Source organism: Ursus americanus, chromosome 32, assembly GCF_024610735.1.
Source record: "Ursus americanus isolate L20-20 chromosome 32, mUrsAme1.1.p, whole genome shotgun sequence".
Taxonomy (NCBI): domain Eukaryota; kingdom Metazoa; phylum Chordata; class Mammalia; order Carnivora; family Ursidae; genus Ursus; species Ursus americanus.
This window is the reverse complement of record NC_142158.1, coordinates 1,933,553-1,948,483: the sequence shown is the minus strand read 5'-3', so window position 1 is coordinate 1,948,483 and position 14,931 is coordinate 1,933,553. Positions and strand designations below refer to the sequence as shown.

Genomic DNA, 14,931 nt, shown 5'->3' with positions numbered 1-14,931 from the left:
AGCCCCTTTGGCTCATCACATTTTCCTGATTTTACTGTCCTTTGTCCAATTCAGTATATACATGTGAAACTCTACCTGCTTCTTTGGGCTTATGAGGGCTCCCATGTTACATAAAACAGGTTAAGTAAAGTTGTGTGTTTTTCTGTTAATTCGTCTTTTGTTACAGGGACTCATATCAATAACTTAGAAGGGCAGAAGGAAAGATTATTTTTGCTTCTCTTCATTGGAGTGAGCGACTGGAGTTTTCTGATGTGTGCATTCTTAAAAGTCCCCAGGAAACAAAATTCAGACTGTGGAAAATCTCAAGTTTCTTCTAAAAATAGAAGGAGGGAGAGTGAAACTATAGATTCAAAGAACTTAAGTGACATGTATGTCCAAAGACTTGTTTTTTAAAAAGTATATGTGTAATCTATCTATCTATATATATGCTTTTTGTAATATATTCTATATTATATAGAATATTATCATTATAATATCTACATATAATTGTTATATATTATAGGGCTCATTTATAAAATATATAAAACAAGTGGCAAACTTTGAACAGTAATTGAATACTTAATTTTATTTTTATTTTTAGATGTGATCATTGTTTTGTGATTAGGTTTTTTTCAGAGTCCTCACCTTTTATCTTTATTTATTCATACTTTTTTCCTTATCTTTTAGAGATACATACCTGAGTATTAGTCCTGTGCCAGTTATATTGGACCCTGAGACAAAAGGAAACATCAGTAATACTGATTCCCTATTAAAAACTTGGATATTGTATTCATTATGCATCTTTTGCATTGATTTTTATTTTTAAAAAATACCACTTTAAAATATCTCCTCTTTGCTAAGGTTTTTGGTAAGCCTTCTAAATTTTGTGCCCAGGCAGGCGCTGACTCGCCTTACCCTACCCCGGCTGAGCTGAAGTTACGGAGCTTCATGTCTGACATTTACTTCAGTGTGTAGGGGGAGTGAGGGCTGGAAATAGATGAGTTGATAATTATTGAACGTGTTAGATGTGGTTATGGGGTTTACGATACGATTCTCGGTCAAACCCGAGGCCCTCCCGGCCCATTTCGGGGGCAGCAAGGGAGCGGGAAACGCTAGCGGAGCATTCACCTCGAGAACCAACCACAGAGGCGCAGAGCCCTCCCAGGTTCCTAGAGCGGACCGGAAATGACGCCCGCGGGGAAGCCGAGCCGTCCGGTTGTGGAGCCGAGAGGTCCCTGTGCTCGCCGGCTTTCCGGTGACGTGAGCTCCCGCGGAGTGGGAAACCGGCTCCCCGAGTCCAGAGGACAGCAGGACCGCTATGGGCTTTGAGGCGGCTCGAGGAGGGCCAGGCTTCGGAGCCTGGCACCTGACGAAGGCGGGACGTGGGGGGGATACGTCCAGAAACGTAGGTTCGCGACGAGAGCTGCCCCCGCGGCACACTGCTGGCTGCGGGGGCTCCCGGCCTTCGGGCGGGAACCGAGCGGATGACTGTGCAGCGAGAGTGCTCGGGCCCGGCAGCAGATGGCCGTGGCTTGGCCGCTCCCCACCGGGGAGGTCCGCCCGGAGCCGCCTGGCCTTGCGGACGGTAGGACGTCCCTGTTTGTGCGTGGGGTTGGGGACGGGGACGCACGGGAGGGGGGGTTCGGTGCTGGAGCGGCAGGTGCTGGAGCGGCAGGTGCTGGAGGTTACTGCTCAGGGTAACAGCATCTTCTGCAGAACCATTCCCTGGAAGGCAGCACTGATGATTCTGGGCCTCAGTAAGTGTGAGAGGCGTACTGTCCTGGGGCGGGGCGCGGGGACGGGATCGTCCTAGCAGTCCGTCGACCTCAACACCCTGCCTCTACCTCGAAATCAGTGGAGATTGGAGTTGTTGAGCAGTGTTAATGTGCAGACGGCGACGGGAACCCCGGGGCTCCTGTCGGATCCCAGAGGTGCTTCTCCCTCTTCCTTCTGGGCAGACACCGTTCTTTGACACTGTGTCTAGTCGAGGCGTGGTGGCTCAGCCGGCTCTTAATTCGTGTGTTTGTGGTTCGCCGAGTGAAATTTACCAGCCCCGTAGTACAAGGAAAGAGCGGAGGGGCGGAATTCTCTTTTATCTCTGTCTTTGTCTAAGGTGAAGAACTCCGCAGTATTTTTTCTCTGTTTAAGCAGGTTTTTCTTCAGCAAAAATAGAGTCCATGTAAGGATTTTCTGGCACTGATAAGAGCTCAGTGATAGAATTTTAGTGTCTTTTCTGTCAGGAATTAGGGTGAAAATTGAGCGATGCTCTTAAAAGCTCCAGTGATCTGAAAAAATCCTTCAAAAGATCTTTGCTCTGTTGCAGTAGTTGTAAGAACACACAGGGAGGAATTCTGTACCAGCTACTACCAAACAGCTTTACAACTATTTTGTGATTAATCCTCACAACCCTGCACGAGAGATGCGTTTACACCGTGTAGAGCTGGGGCTTAGTGAGTTTAACTTGCTAAATAGGTCGAGATCACATAGCTAGTAAGCGTCAGAACCAAGGGTTTGAATTCATCTTTGTATGACATCAGAGCCAGTGTTGTTTACTTTTAAGCCAATGGGGTGCTTCTGCTACAGTCTCTCAATTTTTAAAACGTCTTTATTATAAATATACTTTTTGAAAAACATAATATATTCATCTGATTCAAAATCAAAATACTAAAGAAGGTACATAGTAAAGTCTCCCTCCTACCCAACCTCCCATCCACCCTGTTCCGTTGCCACCACAGCAAACAGGTAACCATCTTTGTTAGTGTTTTTAGCTGTCTCTCCAGAATTCCTTTGTGAATATACAAGCAAACACAAATCTATGTTCTTATTTTCACTCTTTCTTGTATGTTAGAGTGCACATTACACTTACTTTTCTCCACTTACCACCATCTTAGTAATAGCTTATTTATGTATGAATAAACTATTTATTATGATAACATAATAAATACATATTTTGGTGGTCTTTATCTATGGTTCTTGGCTTATAGCTCCCAAAATCTTTGTAGTTTCCTTAGAGACTAGAATAAGAGGGGCATCTTTTGCTGTATTTGGTGTTTACCCTTTGGTTCCTGAAGTATCTTTAGAGTGGTAAATGTAAAAAGAGTATCTTCTGTTATTCACTACAAACCCCTTTCAACCACACCTGAGTTTATGTTAATAAAGTGATTTTTTTGGAAAGCTCCTAGTAACTTAAAATAGGGTTAGGAACCAATTTTGAGTTTAGAGGATTGCAACTTCCAGCTCTACCCCCCCCCCCCGACTTCCAGCAAGGGGAGAGGGGCTGGAGGTTGAATTGATCACCCGTGGCCAATGTCTACATGCTGATGCTCTATATTTTCTATCCAGGTCCCTTTCTCCTTTGGTTTCCTGCACCATAGTAGCTAGAGAGCCAAAAATTCTTCCCTGACTCCCTTATAGTTGGAGTGGCTGACATGTGACCTGGGTCTGACCATTGAAATTCAAGTGACAATCACTTCTGAGGGGCTTCCAGAGAGAAACCTGTTTTTAAAGGGAGTGACTTCTCTAAAAAAATAAAGTCTTTGTAAAGGTACAGGGTGACTTAGCTAGCACGTTCCATCAGCTCCTTACCTTGAACTTTGCTCTTCTCTCTTCCTATTTGGACCGCAGACAAGATTCTTGGAGTGACAGCAGCTATTACGCGTCTGTGATGCTGAAAGCCACAGGACAGAGACAGTTAAGAAGACAGAAGATGCCTGGGAACGTCATGCCATTCTTGACCAGTGGTGCCAGCCCTGGAAGCTTTACCCCAGGACCTCTTGTTAAATGACATGCTCACTCCTTTCTGTGTCACCCACTGGGTAGACTTTCCCATTGCAGGGAATTCAGTCCTAACTGGTGATACCAGCTGGTAAACACTAGCACCTGTTCTGTGCCAGTGCAGCTCTAACCACGTTATGTATTAACTTTGACAGTCCTCATAACAATCTTCGGAGATAGACCGAAAGATCTCAGAAGTGTGGTTCCTGAGCCAACAGCATCACCACTACCTGGAAACTTGCTGGAAGTGCAACTTTGGGTGCCTGACCCCAGACCCGAATCAGAAACTCTGGGAGTAGAGGCCCAGCAGTCTGTTTTAAGAAGCCTTCCAGGTAATTCTGACGTATGCTGAAGTTTGACAGGTTTATCTCTATAGATAGGGTGCTATACCCATTTTACAGACAAGTAGACTGAGCTGAATTTAAGTCACTTGCCTCCTGTCCTTCAGCCAGTAAGACTAACTACTCGGTCTGTATCTATAATGACTACATTACATCCCATGATAAGAACTCCTGCTCTAGAGAAGTGGTCTCTAGTACCCCTTTGAAAAATAATGTACCCCCTTGCACATATGAAATTTTACATCATAAGTTTAAGCAATGGTAAAGAATGTGGTTTCCAGTCCATTGTAAATTATGACATTTTAAAATGTGTTCAATCACTCTCTTAAATGTATCCAATGGAATCTAAGTACCTCAGTGATTATTATTTTAAACAGACTATTATCCATTTAAAAAAATAATTTTCCTCTAACATTTGAAATTTTATATCCTCCTCTTTGTACCTGAACTTGTATTTTCATTTCCCTACCCCACAAAAGTAAATTCTGTTGTAACATGGCTATTTTTGGTCTACCTTGTCATACTTCTCTGCACCAAAAAAGTACGAACAGTGAATTTCATATTTTTTAAAAAAAGTTCCAGTGACTTTAACAGCTTTAAGAGTAAATTTATTTTCTGTATTAAGTTATTATGATTTTTATTAGTATAAAATCAAATTCATTGTGAATGTATTATATATTTTGATAAGTTAACAGATAAAGTCGAATTGCAAATGCACCTTTTAATGAGATGGATGTTGCTAAGATTTTCTAATGAATTTATGTATCTATGGATCAATATTCCTTGTTGCAAGAATGAGAAAAGTTCAACATCAGTTTTATGTCAATTTTCATTATTATAGATATGAGAGATTATATCAGTTTACATAAGTAGGTAGGAATTCAAGGATTTTTGAAGTAGGAATGCAATTCTGATTATTCTGACTCCTGTATTACATGCCAGAATCACATTATGTATTACAAAAAATTGTTAATCTGTTGCTGACGACTGGGTTAGACCCGCTTTTGTTGAAAGCAGATGTGAGAAACCACCTGAGGTGTGGAAGGCCTTTGTCTTGCTCACTGACATCATTATTTTAGAGCCTGTTGTCAGATGCTTTGAGGAGGCTTTGTGTCTTGGGGCAACATGAAGATACCTTGGGATGGTTGAGAGTTACCTCCTGTTTCCTTAGTGGGCGAGGGGTTGTGACAAAAGGGTAGGTGGGAAAGCAGGAAGCTCCAGGCAGATCAGTGATGATGAGTCTACGTGGAAGCCCAGGGTCAGCAGGTGGATTCCCTGAGAAGTGTGTCCGTGTATCCCAGGGATGCACGTATCCCAGCTTGAAAGCTAAAGGATACTAAGAGATCTCTTAGAATCATCGTCGCCACGTTCTACAAAATGTAAAACAGATTACTTGAGTTTAAGTTTCTCACCTGGAAAGTAGGTGTATCTGCAAAGAACATGGAGCTAAGCTGCAAGTCACAAATTGTTTGTACTCTGTGTCAATATACACCCCTGAGAGGGGATTATTTGAGTATCTTGCGTCATCTTTAACTTTTTCTTCACACAGTTTTAGGTAAAGATTCAAATACTCTGAATATGTCCTAAGTTCAGTAGACACCTTGTCCTGGTAGCAATAGTCATAGCCAAATTCTTAAATTCCAAGAGATTACCCTTCATGCCACTTCAGGACTTTGGGCCTCAACCTCCAAAGGGGGGTTCTGTGTAATCCAAACGAGGGGAAATGAGTTTAGGATCACAAGTATTCAGCTTGTTTTCATTCTTTGCTGGCCCCACATCCTCCTGTCATTTCTCCTGTGTCTGCACTAGGTTGCTTTTCTTCTCTCCGGGAGTACACTGATTCATTTTTCTTTTCTTTTCTTTTCTTTTTTCTTTTCTCTTTTCTTTTCTTTTCTCTTCTTTTCTTTCTTTCTGTTGTGCACAGAACACTTAACATGAGCTCTGCCCTCTTAACACATTTTTAAACGTGCAGTAGATTAGCACTGGCTGTAGGTACAGCGTTGTTCGGCAGATCTCCGGAGCTCACTCATTCTCGACTGAAACTGTGCCTGTTGATGAATAACTCCGTTTGACCCCGAACCCCTGACAACCCCCGTTCCATTCTTGGCTTCTGTGAATTTGACTATGTTAGATGCCTCAAGTAAGTGGAACCATGCAGTATTTGTCCTTCTGTAATGGCTTATCTCACTTAGTCTATCCTCAAGGTTCATCCATGTTGTCGAATGTTGCCGAATTCCATTCTTTTTAAGGCTGAATAACATTGCACTGTGTGCATAGACCATGTTTTCTTAATGCAGTTGAAATCTAGGTTGTATTCACGTCTTGGCTATCCTGAACATTGTTGCAGCGAACAAGGGAGCGCTAAGATCTCTTCCAGATCCTGATTTCGATTCTTTTGGATAAATACCCAGAAGTGGGATGGCTGGAGCACGGTATGCTTTTGATGCTTTGAGGAAACTCCATGCTGTTTTCATAAGTGCTGCAGCGCTTCATTCCCACCCACAGGCTGCAAGTGTTCCATTTTCTCCACATCTTTACCAACACTTGTCTTTTGTTTGGGAGGCGGGTCCTTGGTTTTTTGATAATAGCCATCCTCACAGGTGTGGTGAGGTGGTATCTCATTGTGGTTTTGATTTGTATTCCTCTGATGATTAATGACACTGAGCATCTTTTCATGTACCCGTGGGGCCATATACATAAATATCTTTGTTGGAGAAATGTCTATTCGAGTCTTTAGCCCAATTTTTTGTTGACCTATTCGTCTTTTGGTTTTGTTTATTGCTATTGAGCTGTAGCGGTTCCTTATATAGAGAATTATCCCTTATCAGATACAGGGTTTGCAAATATCTTCTCCCATTTTGTAGGTCGCCTCTTCACTCTGTTGATGGTTTCCTTTGCTATGCAGAAGGTTTTTAACTTGATGTCATTCCGCTTGTCAGCTGTAAACAGGAATAATTTTACTTCTTCACTTCTGATTTGGATGCCCTTTCTTTCTCTTTCTTGCCTCATTGCTCTGAGTGAGGGGCTTCTGCTACTACGATGAATAGAAGTGGCAAGAGTGGGCATCCTTGCCTTGTTCCTGATCTTAAAGGAAAAGTTTCATTTATTCACCTGTGAGAATGATGTTAGCTGTGGGCTCATATTTGATCTTAAGTTATGTTTAGGTACATCCTTCTAAACCCAGTTTGTTGGGAGTTTTTTTAATCATAAAATGTTGTCGAATCTTATCAGATGCTTTTTCTGCCCTGTTAAGATGATCATGTGACTTTTATCCTTTCTTCGTCAACGTGGTGTATCCTGTTCATCGAGTCATCGTTGAGGTGTGTTGGCGATGATGAACACGCTGGCAGACCCAGCAAGAGTGTGTCCCAAGTCTACCAGTTTGGGTGAGTCGAATGTTGTGTTCACCTAGGATGCAGAAGCCTTTTAGTTTTTGATTTCTCAAAAAGGGAGTCTGTCCATGAATTGTTACTAAATTGGTGTGTTTGTGGGAATAAGGAGGTCCACGGCTTCCTACAGCCCGTCTTGCTCCAGAAATAGCACTGATCTTGTATTCTCAGTGCACCGTGACGGATCACCCAGCTCTTGGAGTACGGCCGGAGCGTTCGTGGTGGGCTCTTATCCCTGCTAGCACGTAGTTCCAGTGACTGCTTCCTGAGAGTGCGAGACCATCCTGGAAGTTTAACTAGCTCTGTGGTAAAGGAGCTCTAGCTCTTGACCATTCCAGTTTTGAATACTCCACTTGGGATTTACGGTTTTCTGAGCACTGGGGCCATGATTCTGTGATGGCTTCATCACTCAGCAAAGAGCACAGGTGACTACATGCCAGACTGTTCTAGGCAATCGGGAAACAGACAAGGTCAGGGACCTTATGGGCTACTGGGAGGAAACAAAAAATGTATCTCTGGTAGATAAGAGCTATGAAGAAAAATAAAGCAGAGTACGTGGACAGAGAAGGAGGAGGAGTGCTCTATCATGTGGGGTGGAGAGCAAAGGCGGCCCTTGAGCAAAGAACTGGATATTAATTATAAACTACACTTGCACAGAACTGCCAACATGGGAGTATGGACACTTAAGAAATCCCATCTTTTCCTTGGCCTTGTAGTTTTTGGAGCCCTGAATCTCATTTGCCTAGTGGGGAGAGAGAAGCTGGCAGAGTGAATGGCCCATGATGCTCTCCACCCACCTGCAGCTCTGGGGCCCCAGGAGTCTTCTCCACACCCTAATGTCATTACACCTTCCCCCCACTCCCAGCCCAGAATCTTTCAGCTGCTGGCCACTCACTCAGTGACCCTGACCTCTCTTTTCATTACCTCTAGACTTTGTTCCTGAGCATAGGGTTTCTTCCTTCCTCTAGAGCAGAAAAAAGGGACACAAAGGATGGCTTTGTGTCGAGTGCCAAAGAAAGCTGAGAACATTGGCTGTGTTCGCAAAGGCAGATTAAATCATAATCTTGGGTCCATAAGAATTTTCCCACTTTTATGATGTCACTAAGTGGTCCCACCAATGAGCAAGCAGGATAAATTACCTATATTCTCAGTCTGTCTGACTGTTCCTTTCATCTGGCTCGCTCCTATTGACCCTGCCTGCCTTGCAGTCCTTCTGAGCAGTAACTGCTATTTCTTCCCTACCCTTTGTTACCGCTGGGCCTGGAGATGGGTAGGTCTCCCTCTTGCTCCTCATTGCCCCTTCTGGGTTTTGTCCTCCCTTCTCCATAAAAACACCTAATCTGGAAGCTTTTCTCCTAGACTTGACCACTCTTCCTTCGTTTTGCTGTCATCTACAGACTGTTGGAATAATTCCTCTCATTCCTTGAACATTTAAGTCCTTAGATCACTCTCACTCTCTGATACTACTCCTGTCGTAATTCTTGGTGATGTTAGTATCCAGGAAGGCGATTTTTCCTGTGCTCTTGGCCTCCCAGTTCCCTGATCCCTCATCCAGTGATCTTGTTTCCACTCTCCTTTCAACCCCTCATGTGCCCCAAACTCAGACCAGTGATTTCCACCTTCTTTTGCATCAAGTCACAGTCATGAATACACCTTCCATTTAGACTATGCCTGCGTGTGAATATTTGTAACTGGAAGTTTTGCAATCTACTACTTTCTTTGCTACCACAGGTACAAAGTATGAAGTTAGTACCAAATATGTATCCATTGTCCTACAGTCTTGCCCATCCCCCCCCACACCCTCACTTCCCTCCTTACCCAAACTAGAGTCCATGGCTCACCACTGCAGCCACTCTATTGCCCACACACTTACCCTACATGTTTCCTCAATACTTGTACGAGATGTTTACCCTTCTAATAATCTGCATTTCTATTTACTCATTGCCTGCACCCATATAGGTGAATGAAACTGGAAAAAAACAAGCAGACTGACTTGTCCAGCTGTAAATTCATGACCGTACACCTTGAGTGAGCCCTTCATGCTGCCATGTGATCCCACACCATTCCCCAGCCCACTGTTCTAGGTAACTTCTCACCTCCGCAGATCTCCAGTACCTTCTACCCTGTGCTCACCTCAGCTATGACTTTGCCTTCTGTTACTCTGAGAAAATAGAAGCAATCAGAAGACATTTCCCATACCTCGTCATTACCCCATCTATCAACTTGCTGGTATATAGTCTGCTGTTCTTTCTGACGACTATGCAGAGCTTGCTCGTTCATCTGCGGCCAGCCCGGGAATAGTGACCTCTCCTTCAAGTTACCAGTATCTGTCTCCTGCATGTTAAAAACAAAAGACCTTTGGTCCCACATATTCCTCTAGCTGCAGCCTCTTTGCTTTTTCTGCAAGCTCTTCAAAGAGTTGTCTATTGTTGCTATACCCACCTCTCCCGGTCTGTCCTTCCTTGACACCTCCTCTTCTGTCTTTTTGATAGGCTCTACCTGTCGTTCCACGCCAAGAGCTTTTGTCAAGGTCGCAGTGGCCTTCTCATTGATGAACTGGTGATCCGTTTTCATGCCTCACCTGACTTGGCTTATGGGTGACATTTGACACAGACGTTTCCTCCTTCTTGAAACATTTTCATCTCTTGGCTTCTGGGACTTCTTCCCAGTCCTCTTTGTTGGGTACTTCTCATCTCTGGGTCTCTAAATCCTGAAAAGCTCAGTCCTGGACCACCTCTCTCCTTGGGCCACACTGAAACTCATTTACTCTCAGTGGTTTTAATTCCTATGTATTGTGGATGTTTCTCAAATTTAAATCCCGGTCTCTCTAGCTTGGACCTCTTTGCTAACCCTCACAGTAGTATATATACTCACCTAACATTTTCTTTGGAGATCTAAAAGGCATATCAAATGTAACATGTCTAAAATAAAATTGCTTCTCACTCCCTTGTGCCTCCGACTTGGTCTAACCCATATCAGTAAAGGGCAACTCAGACTTTACCAATCTGAATCCAAAAGCCTTGAGGTCGTTCCCGACTCCTATCTCTTTCGTATCACACATCTCATCTCATCACTAAGTCCAATGGCTCTGCCTGCACAGTAAGCCCAGTATGAGACTGCTAATGCCCTGCTCAACCAAGAACATTCTCCAAACCACCATCGTCTCATAGGGCATCACTACTCCAGTAGCTCCTGTGATCCTTGCTTAAACCCATGCCCTATGGTCTAATCATAATGCAGCAACCAAGCGAATCCATAGAAATGTGAGTCTGATCTTATTCCTCTGCTCCAATGGCTTCTTAGAATAAACACCAAATTTTTTAATGTTACCTGATGGATCTTACACAATCTGGCCTCCATCTCCTTTCTGACCTCTAGACTTTCCCCTCTCACTCCACCCCACTCCAGCGACCATGCTGGCCTCCTCGCTTGAAGTGATATGTGATTGACTATGAAATGAGGCAGTCAGCCATTGTCATATGTATCCACACAGGGTGAACACGGTTTGGCCAATGTGGTTGAATAAGCTTTCAACCCAAGCTTGGGCCTCGAAGGATAGATTTATACTGGCTGATGAGAAAAGGGAAACAGGAGGACCTAGTAGATGGGATTGAGCAAAGGCAAAGGGTTGTACCACTCTAGGGGTATCTCCATATGGTAACCATACTTGTTTGCAAACCAGTATCAGGCACCTGGAACAGTATAGACACCATAGTAGGTGGTGAAGACATTTATTTAGTGAACGAGAGATATTTGGATGGTACTTAGTGGGCAATGGGACAGAAGGTTTAGATGGAGCCCATTGGAGAAACACTTGCCTGTATAGGATTTGGGAAACAGTGTGGTGAACACATTTTGGCAGAGAGGTTGAATTTTTGGAGGGAGTAGACAGAAATAAAGCTCAAAGATATGTTGAAGCTAGATTAAGGAAGGGCTTGGATGTCACTCGAAGGATCACATTAGATGTGCTCAGGGAGATGTTAGGGGGCTTCCAAGAGTGGGGGAGAACCTGATAAAGTTATTGGGGGAGGGGCTGTCAGTCTGGAGTCTGGAATGGTGGCAATAATGGCTGGAGCCTGGGAGAGACATTAGGAGGCAATGTTCCAGAACTTCAGGTGTGACACACTGTGGGCCTACAGTACTTGTTAAATAGGGAGCTAAATTGTAGAGGGGATACTGGGGCTAGAATGGGAGATTTAAGAAAGTGTTAGGAATGAGGGATCGTTAGGAATTGTCTTTGAAGGATGAAGAGTGAATCTGGAGGGTGTGGGGAAATGCCTCCCCACCTCTTCCCTTTCCATCAGTGCTTTAGGATGAAGAAACTGAAGAGAGACATGATCCTCACCTGTCATTTCCTGGCCACCATCCTGGTGTGGTGGTCTTTCCTCGTCTCCTCCTGGGTGGAAATAGAACTGCCTGGAGATCCCAACATCCTCGTCAGTGCGCCCTTCAAAGACTGCAGTAGTCAAATGTGCTGGGTGCCCAAACACAAGCCAAGTGAGTCCTGGTTTAACCTGCAGCCTCGGGTACCTGCCTCCTGCGCACCTCGCCGTCCCTGCCACTCCTTCCCGTTGGTGCCCACCCACACCTGCTGTGCTGCCTGTACACCTGGGCACTCGGAAAACCAGGGAGTGGACCCTAAAAAAGGACGAACTTATCAGACTCTCTCTTGTCATCCTTCCCTGATTCTAGCCTACTTCATACTGGGTGGAGGTCTCATGATCAACGCCCTTCTCCTCTCACTCTGTTTCAACTTCTTGTTGCTGGTCTTCCCTCAGTTATTCCCTGAGACCCAGAAACAGTATGTTTCCTGTGCTTTTATCTTCATCATCACAGGGAAGGAGAGGCAGGAATGAACTCGCAAGGTCTTGGCTTTGGGTTAGGGTGGGATTTTCACTTGATTAGCTTTTTAAACACTGTCCAGGAGAGTACAGAGGAAAAGAAAAGTCTAGGAGAAACACACGGTCTCAAAGGAGGCAGAGGAACGTGAGGGCAGTACCAATGACATGATTCTGGTTCAGTGATCATGACCCAACAGCGGAACCTTGGAGGGCTGGCGTAGGCTAATCAGACCTGTCTCGCCCCTTTCTTGGGTTGGCAGGTACTTTTGTGTTCCTCTCATTATTTATGCACTACATGCAAATTTTGGAAGTGTCTCAGGAACCTGATCCACCAAAAGTCACCTATAAGTTTCCTTACTTCGTGAACGTGTCCAGCTCTGGCCTGTCCTAGTCTCTGGTGAGTGATCACTGGGTTCTGATGGAGGAAGGTGAGTTAACCTCCCAGAAAGTGGGTAAAGCTCATTTCTTTGATCTCCCTTTTCTTTTGTCTTAGTCTCAAACATGTGAAAGTTTTATCCACAGCCGATTATCTAATGTTCTCCTTTTCCTCTTTGGTTTCTGGGCATTGGTGTCCCTTATGATGCTTGTCCAGGAATTCATCTTAATGTCCAGTGACCTATATTAAAAATTTTGTTCCTTCTTGATTTCTTCCTGCAATTCAGTTTTGCAGTATAAAACCCCAAAATTGGGATTGAGAAGCGAACTCTCTGCAACAAACATACCTTGAACAAGGGTGTAGAATGCAGAATATGGGAAAGAATTGTTTCCTTTTTTTGACAACGGGAAATAGAAAGACAACATGTAGGACCAGTTATATAATTTGTGAGGCCCAGCGCAAAATGAAGATGTGGAGTCTCTTGTTCAAAAATTATTAACAATTTCAAGACACTGATGGCAGAGCATTAAAGCAAGTGTGAGGCTCATCCAAGCACAGGAGGACCCTGTGTCTCCGCCCAAGTCATGTGACTGGGAAGTCAGCTCGGACGTGTTGTGGGATGATAACAAAAACGTGTGTGGGTAACCTGCGCTTTCGTTTTTGGTCCAGTTACGCTCTTTGAAAATTAGAGTTGTCCTTGCCAGAATCATCAGTATAGTTATTTTCTTAGGAGCCCTCTGCCTCACAATTCCCAGTGTTTGGAAGCTGTCAGAGTTTTAAGATCCTGACCCTACCACATGGCTACCATTTCATTAGAAGACACAACACTGAGCCTAAAACCGAGCAGAAGGCGTGAACAGAATGAAGAGGACTCTCTGCCCGTGACTGGGGTTCCTCAGCCACTCACCCCAAAGACAGTGTCACTGACTCTGGAAAGAACTGACTTCTTCCCCTTGTTCTGTTCACTTATCTTTCCGGAGCCCTGGACCCCAGGTCTGTTTCATGGCAGAGGAAGGGAAGGAGATAGAATTGTGTGTGCGGGAGAAGCAGATAGGCAGCCTGGTAGGGGCCTGCTTGCCATTATCTCCACAACGCTGCGCTCACTGGGGTGCCTGTTTTACGGGGTGTTTCCTTGTCCTTAACAAAGCCCTTATCCCATCTGTGAAGTTTAATAAAAGCCCTCTTTCCTCTGGAAGTGTTGTGACTGGTTGTTTTTTCCCCACAGTGTTATTTCAGCAACTGTGGCTGGTGGGCACGGCTTCTGTGTTTGGGGGAGAGGTCGTCCTCACTCTGCTAGCTGGTCGTCTGGTGCACCAGAAAGGCGGTAACCATGTGGCCCTACCACGTACAAAACCATTGCCGTGGAAGGCGCAGCAGACGGGTCCTAGAGACCAAAGAGACACTGCCAACTGTCTGTTCCACTGAGAATATCCCACACAGGTGCTTCACTGACAGAGGTGTTGATGAGAGAACAGTTCTTAGAGAAGGGAGAAATGAATTCTAGACTATTTTAAAAGCTACAGAAATTAATCCGGAACATTTTCATTAAGGACAGTTTATAAAGGAAGAAAATAGTTTTCTTTTAAAGGGCAAAGGAACTAATACTGCACACTTACTACTGACCAGGCACTGTGCTACACACAGTGTGTGTGTGTCTGCTCGTGTGTGTGCTCGTGTGTGCATATGTGTGTGCGCGTGTGTGTGCTCGTGTGTGTGTCTGCTCATGTGTGCATGTGTGTGTGTTTGCTCGTGTGTGTGCTCGTGTGTGTCTGCTCGTGTGTGCATGTGTGTGCGCGTGTCTGCTCGTGCGTGCATGTCTGTGCGCATGTGTGTGCGCGTGTCTGCTCGTGTGTGTGCTCGTGTGTGCATATGTGTGTGCTCGTGTGTGTGTCTGCTCATGTGTGCATGTGTGTGTGTGTTTGCTCGTGTGTGCGCTCGTGTGTGTCTGCTCGTGTGTGTCTGCTCGTGTGTGCATGTGTGTGCGCGTGTCTGCTCGTGCGTGCATGTCTGTGCGCATGTGTGCGCGCGTGTGTGTCTGCTCGTGTGTGTGCTCGTGTGTGCATATGTGTGTGTGCTCGTGTGTGTGTCTGCTCATGTGTGCATGTGTGTGTGTGTGCTCGTGTGTGCGCATGTGTGTCTGCTCGTGCGTACATGTGTGTGCGTGTCTGCTCGTGTGTGTGCTCGTGCGTGCATGTGTGTGCGCGTGTATGTCTGCTCGTGTGTGCATGTGT

The 14,931-nt window shown here is 44.8% G+C and overlaps 1 protein-coding gene and 1 long non-coding RNA gene across 7 annotated transcripts in view; one reads left to right on the top strand and one right to left on the bottom strand.

Moving 5' to 3' along the window:
* Nucleotides 1-14,931, bottom strand: part of LOC123794173 (uncharacterized) — a 54,159-nt gene that overhangs the window by 17,243 nt on the left and 21,985 nt on the right. For 2 of the 5 annotated variants that reach the window (XM_087858014.1, XM_045800397.2), the window contains exon 3: nucleotides 3,565-3,646. In XM_087858014.1, the coding sequence (XP_087714140.1) occupies nucleotides 3,565-3,646 (82 nt within the window). Of the gene's footprint in view, nucleotides 1-3,564; nucleotides 3,647-4,905; nucleotides 7,503-11,828; nucleotides 11,958-14,931 lie in introns of those variants that run through there. The other 3 variants (XM_045800398.2, XR_015722576.1, XR_006780139.2) reach the window with 3 other exon arrangements.
* On the top strand, nucleotides 1,425-13,914 carry LOC123794201 (uncharacterized). 2 transcript variants are annotated; one of them, XR_006780141.2, is made up of 4 exons: nucleotides 1,425-1,564; nucleotides 3,604-7,480; nucleotides 11,788-11,980; nucleotides 12,585-13,914. It is a non-coding gene; the product is annotated as an uncharacterized LOC123794201 (long non-coding RNA). The 2 variants fall into 2 exon arrangements; XR_006780142.2 differs by having other exon boundaries at nucleotides 11,788-12,721; nucleotides 13,431-13,914.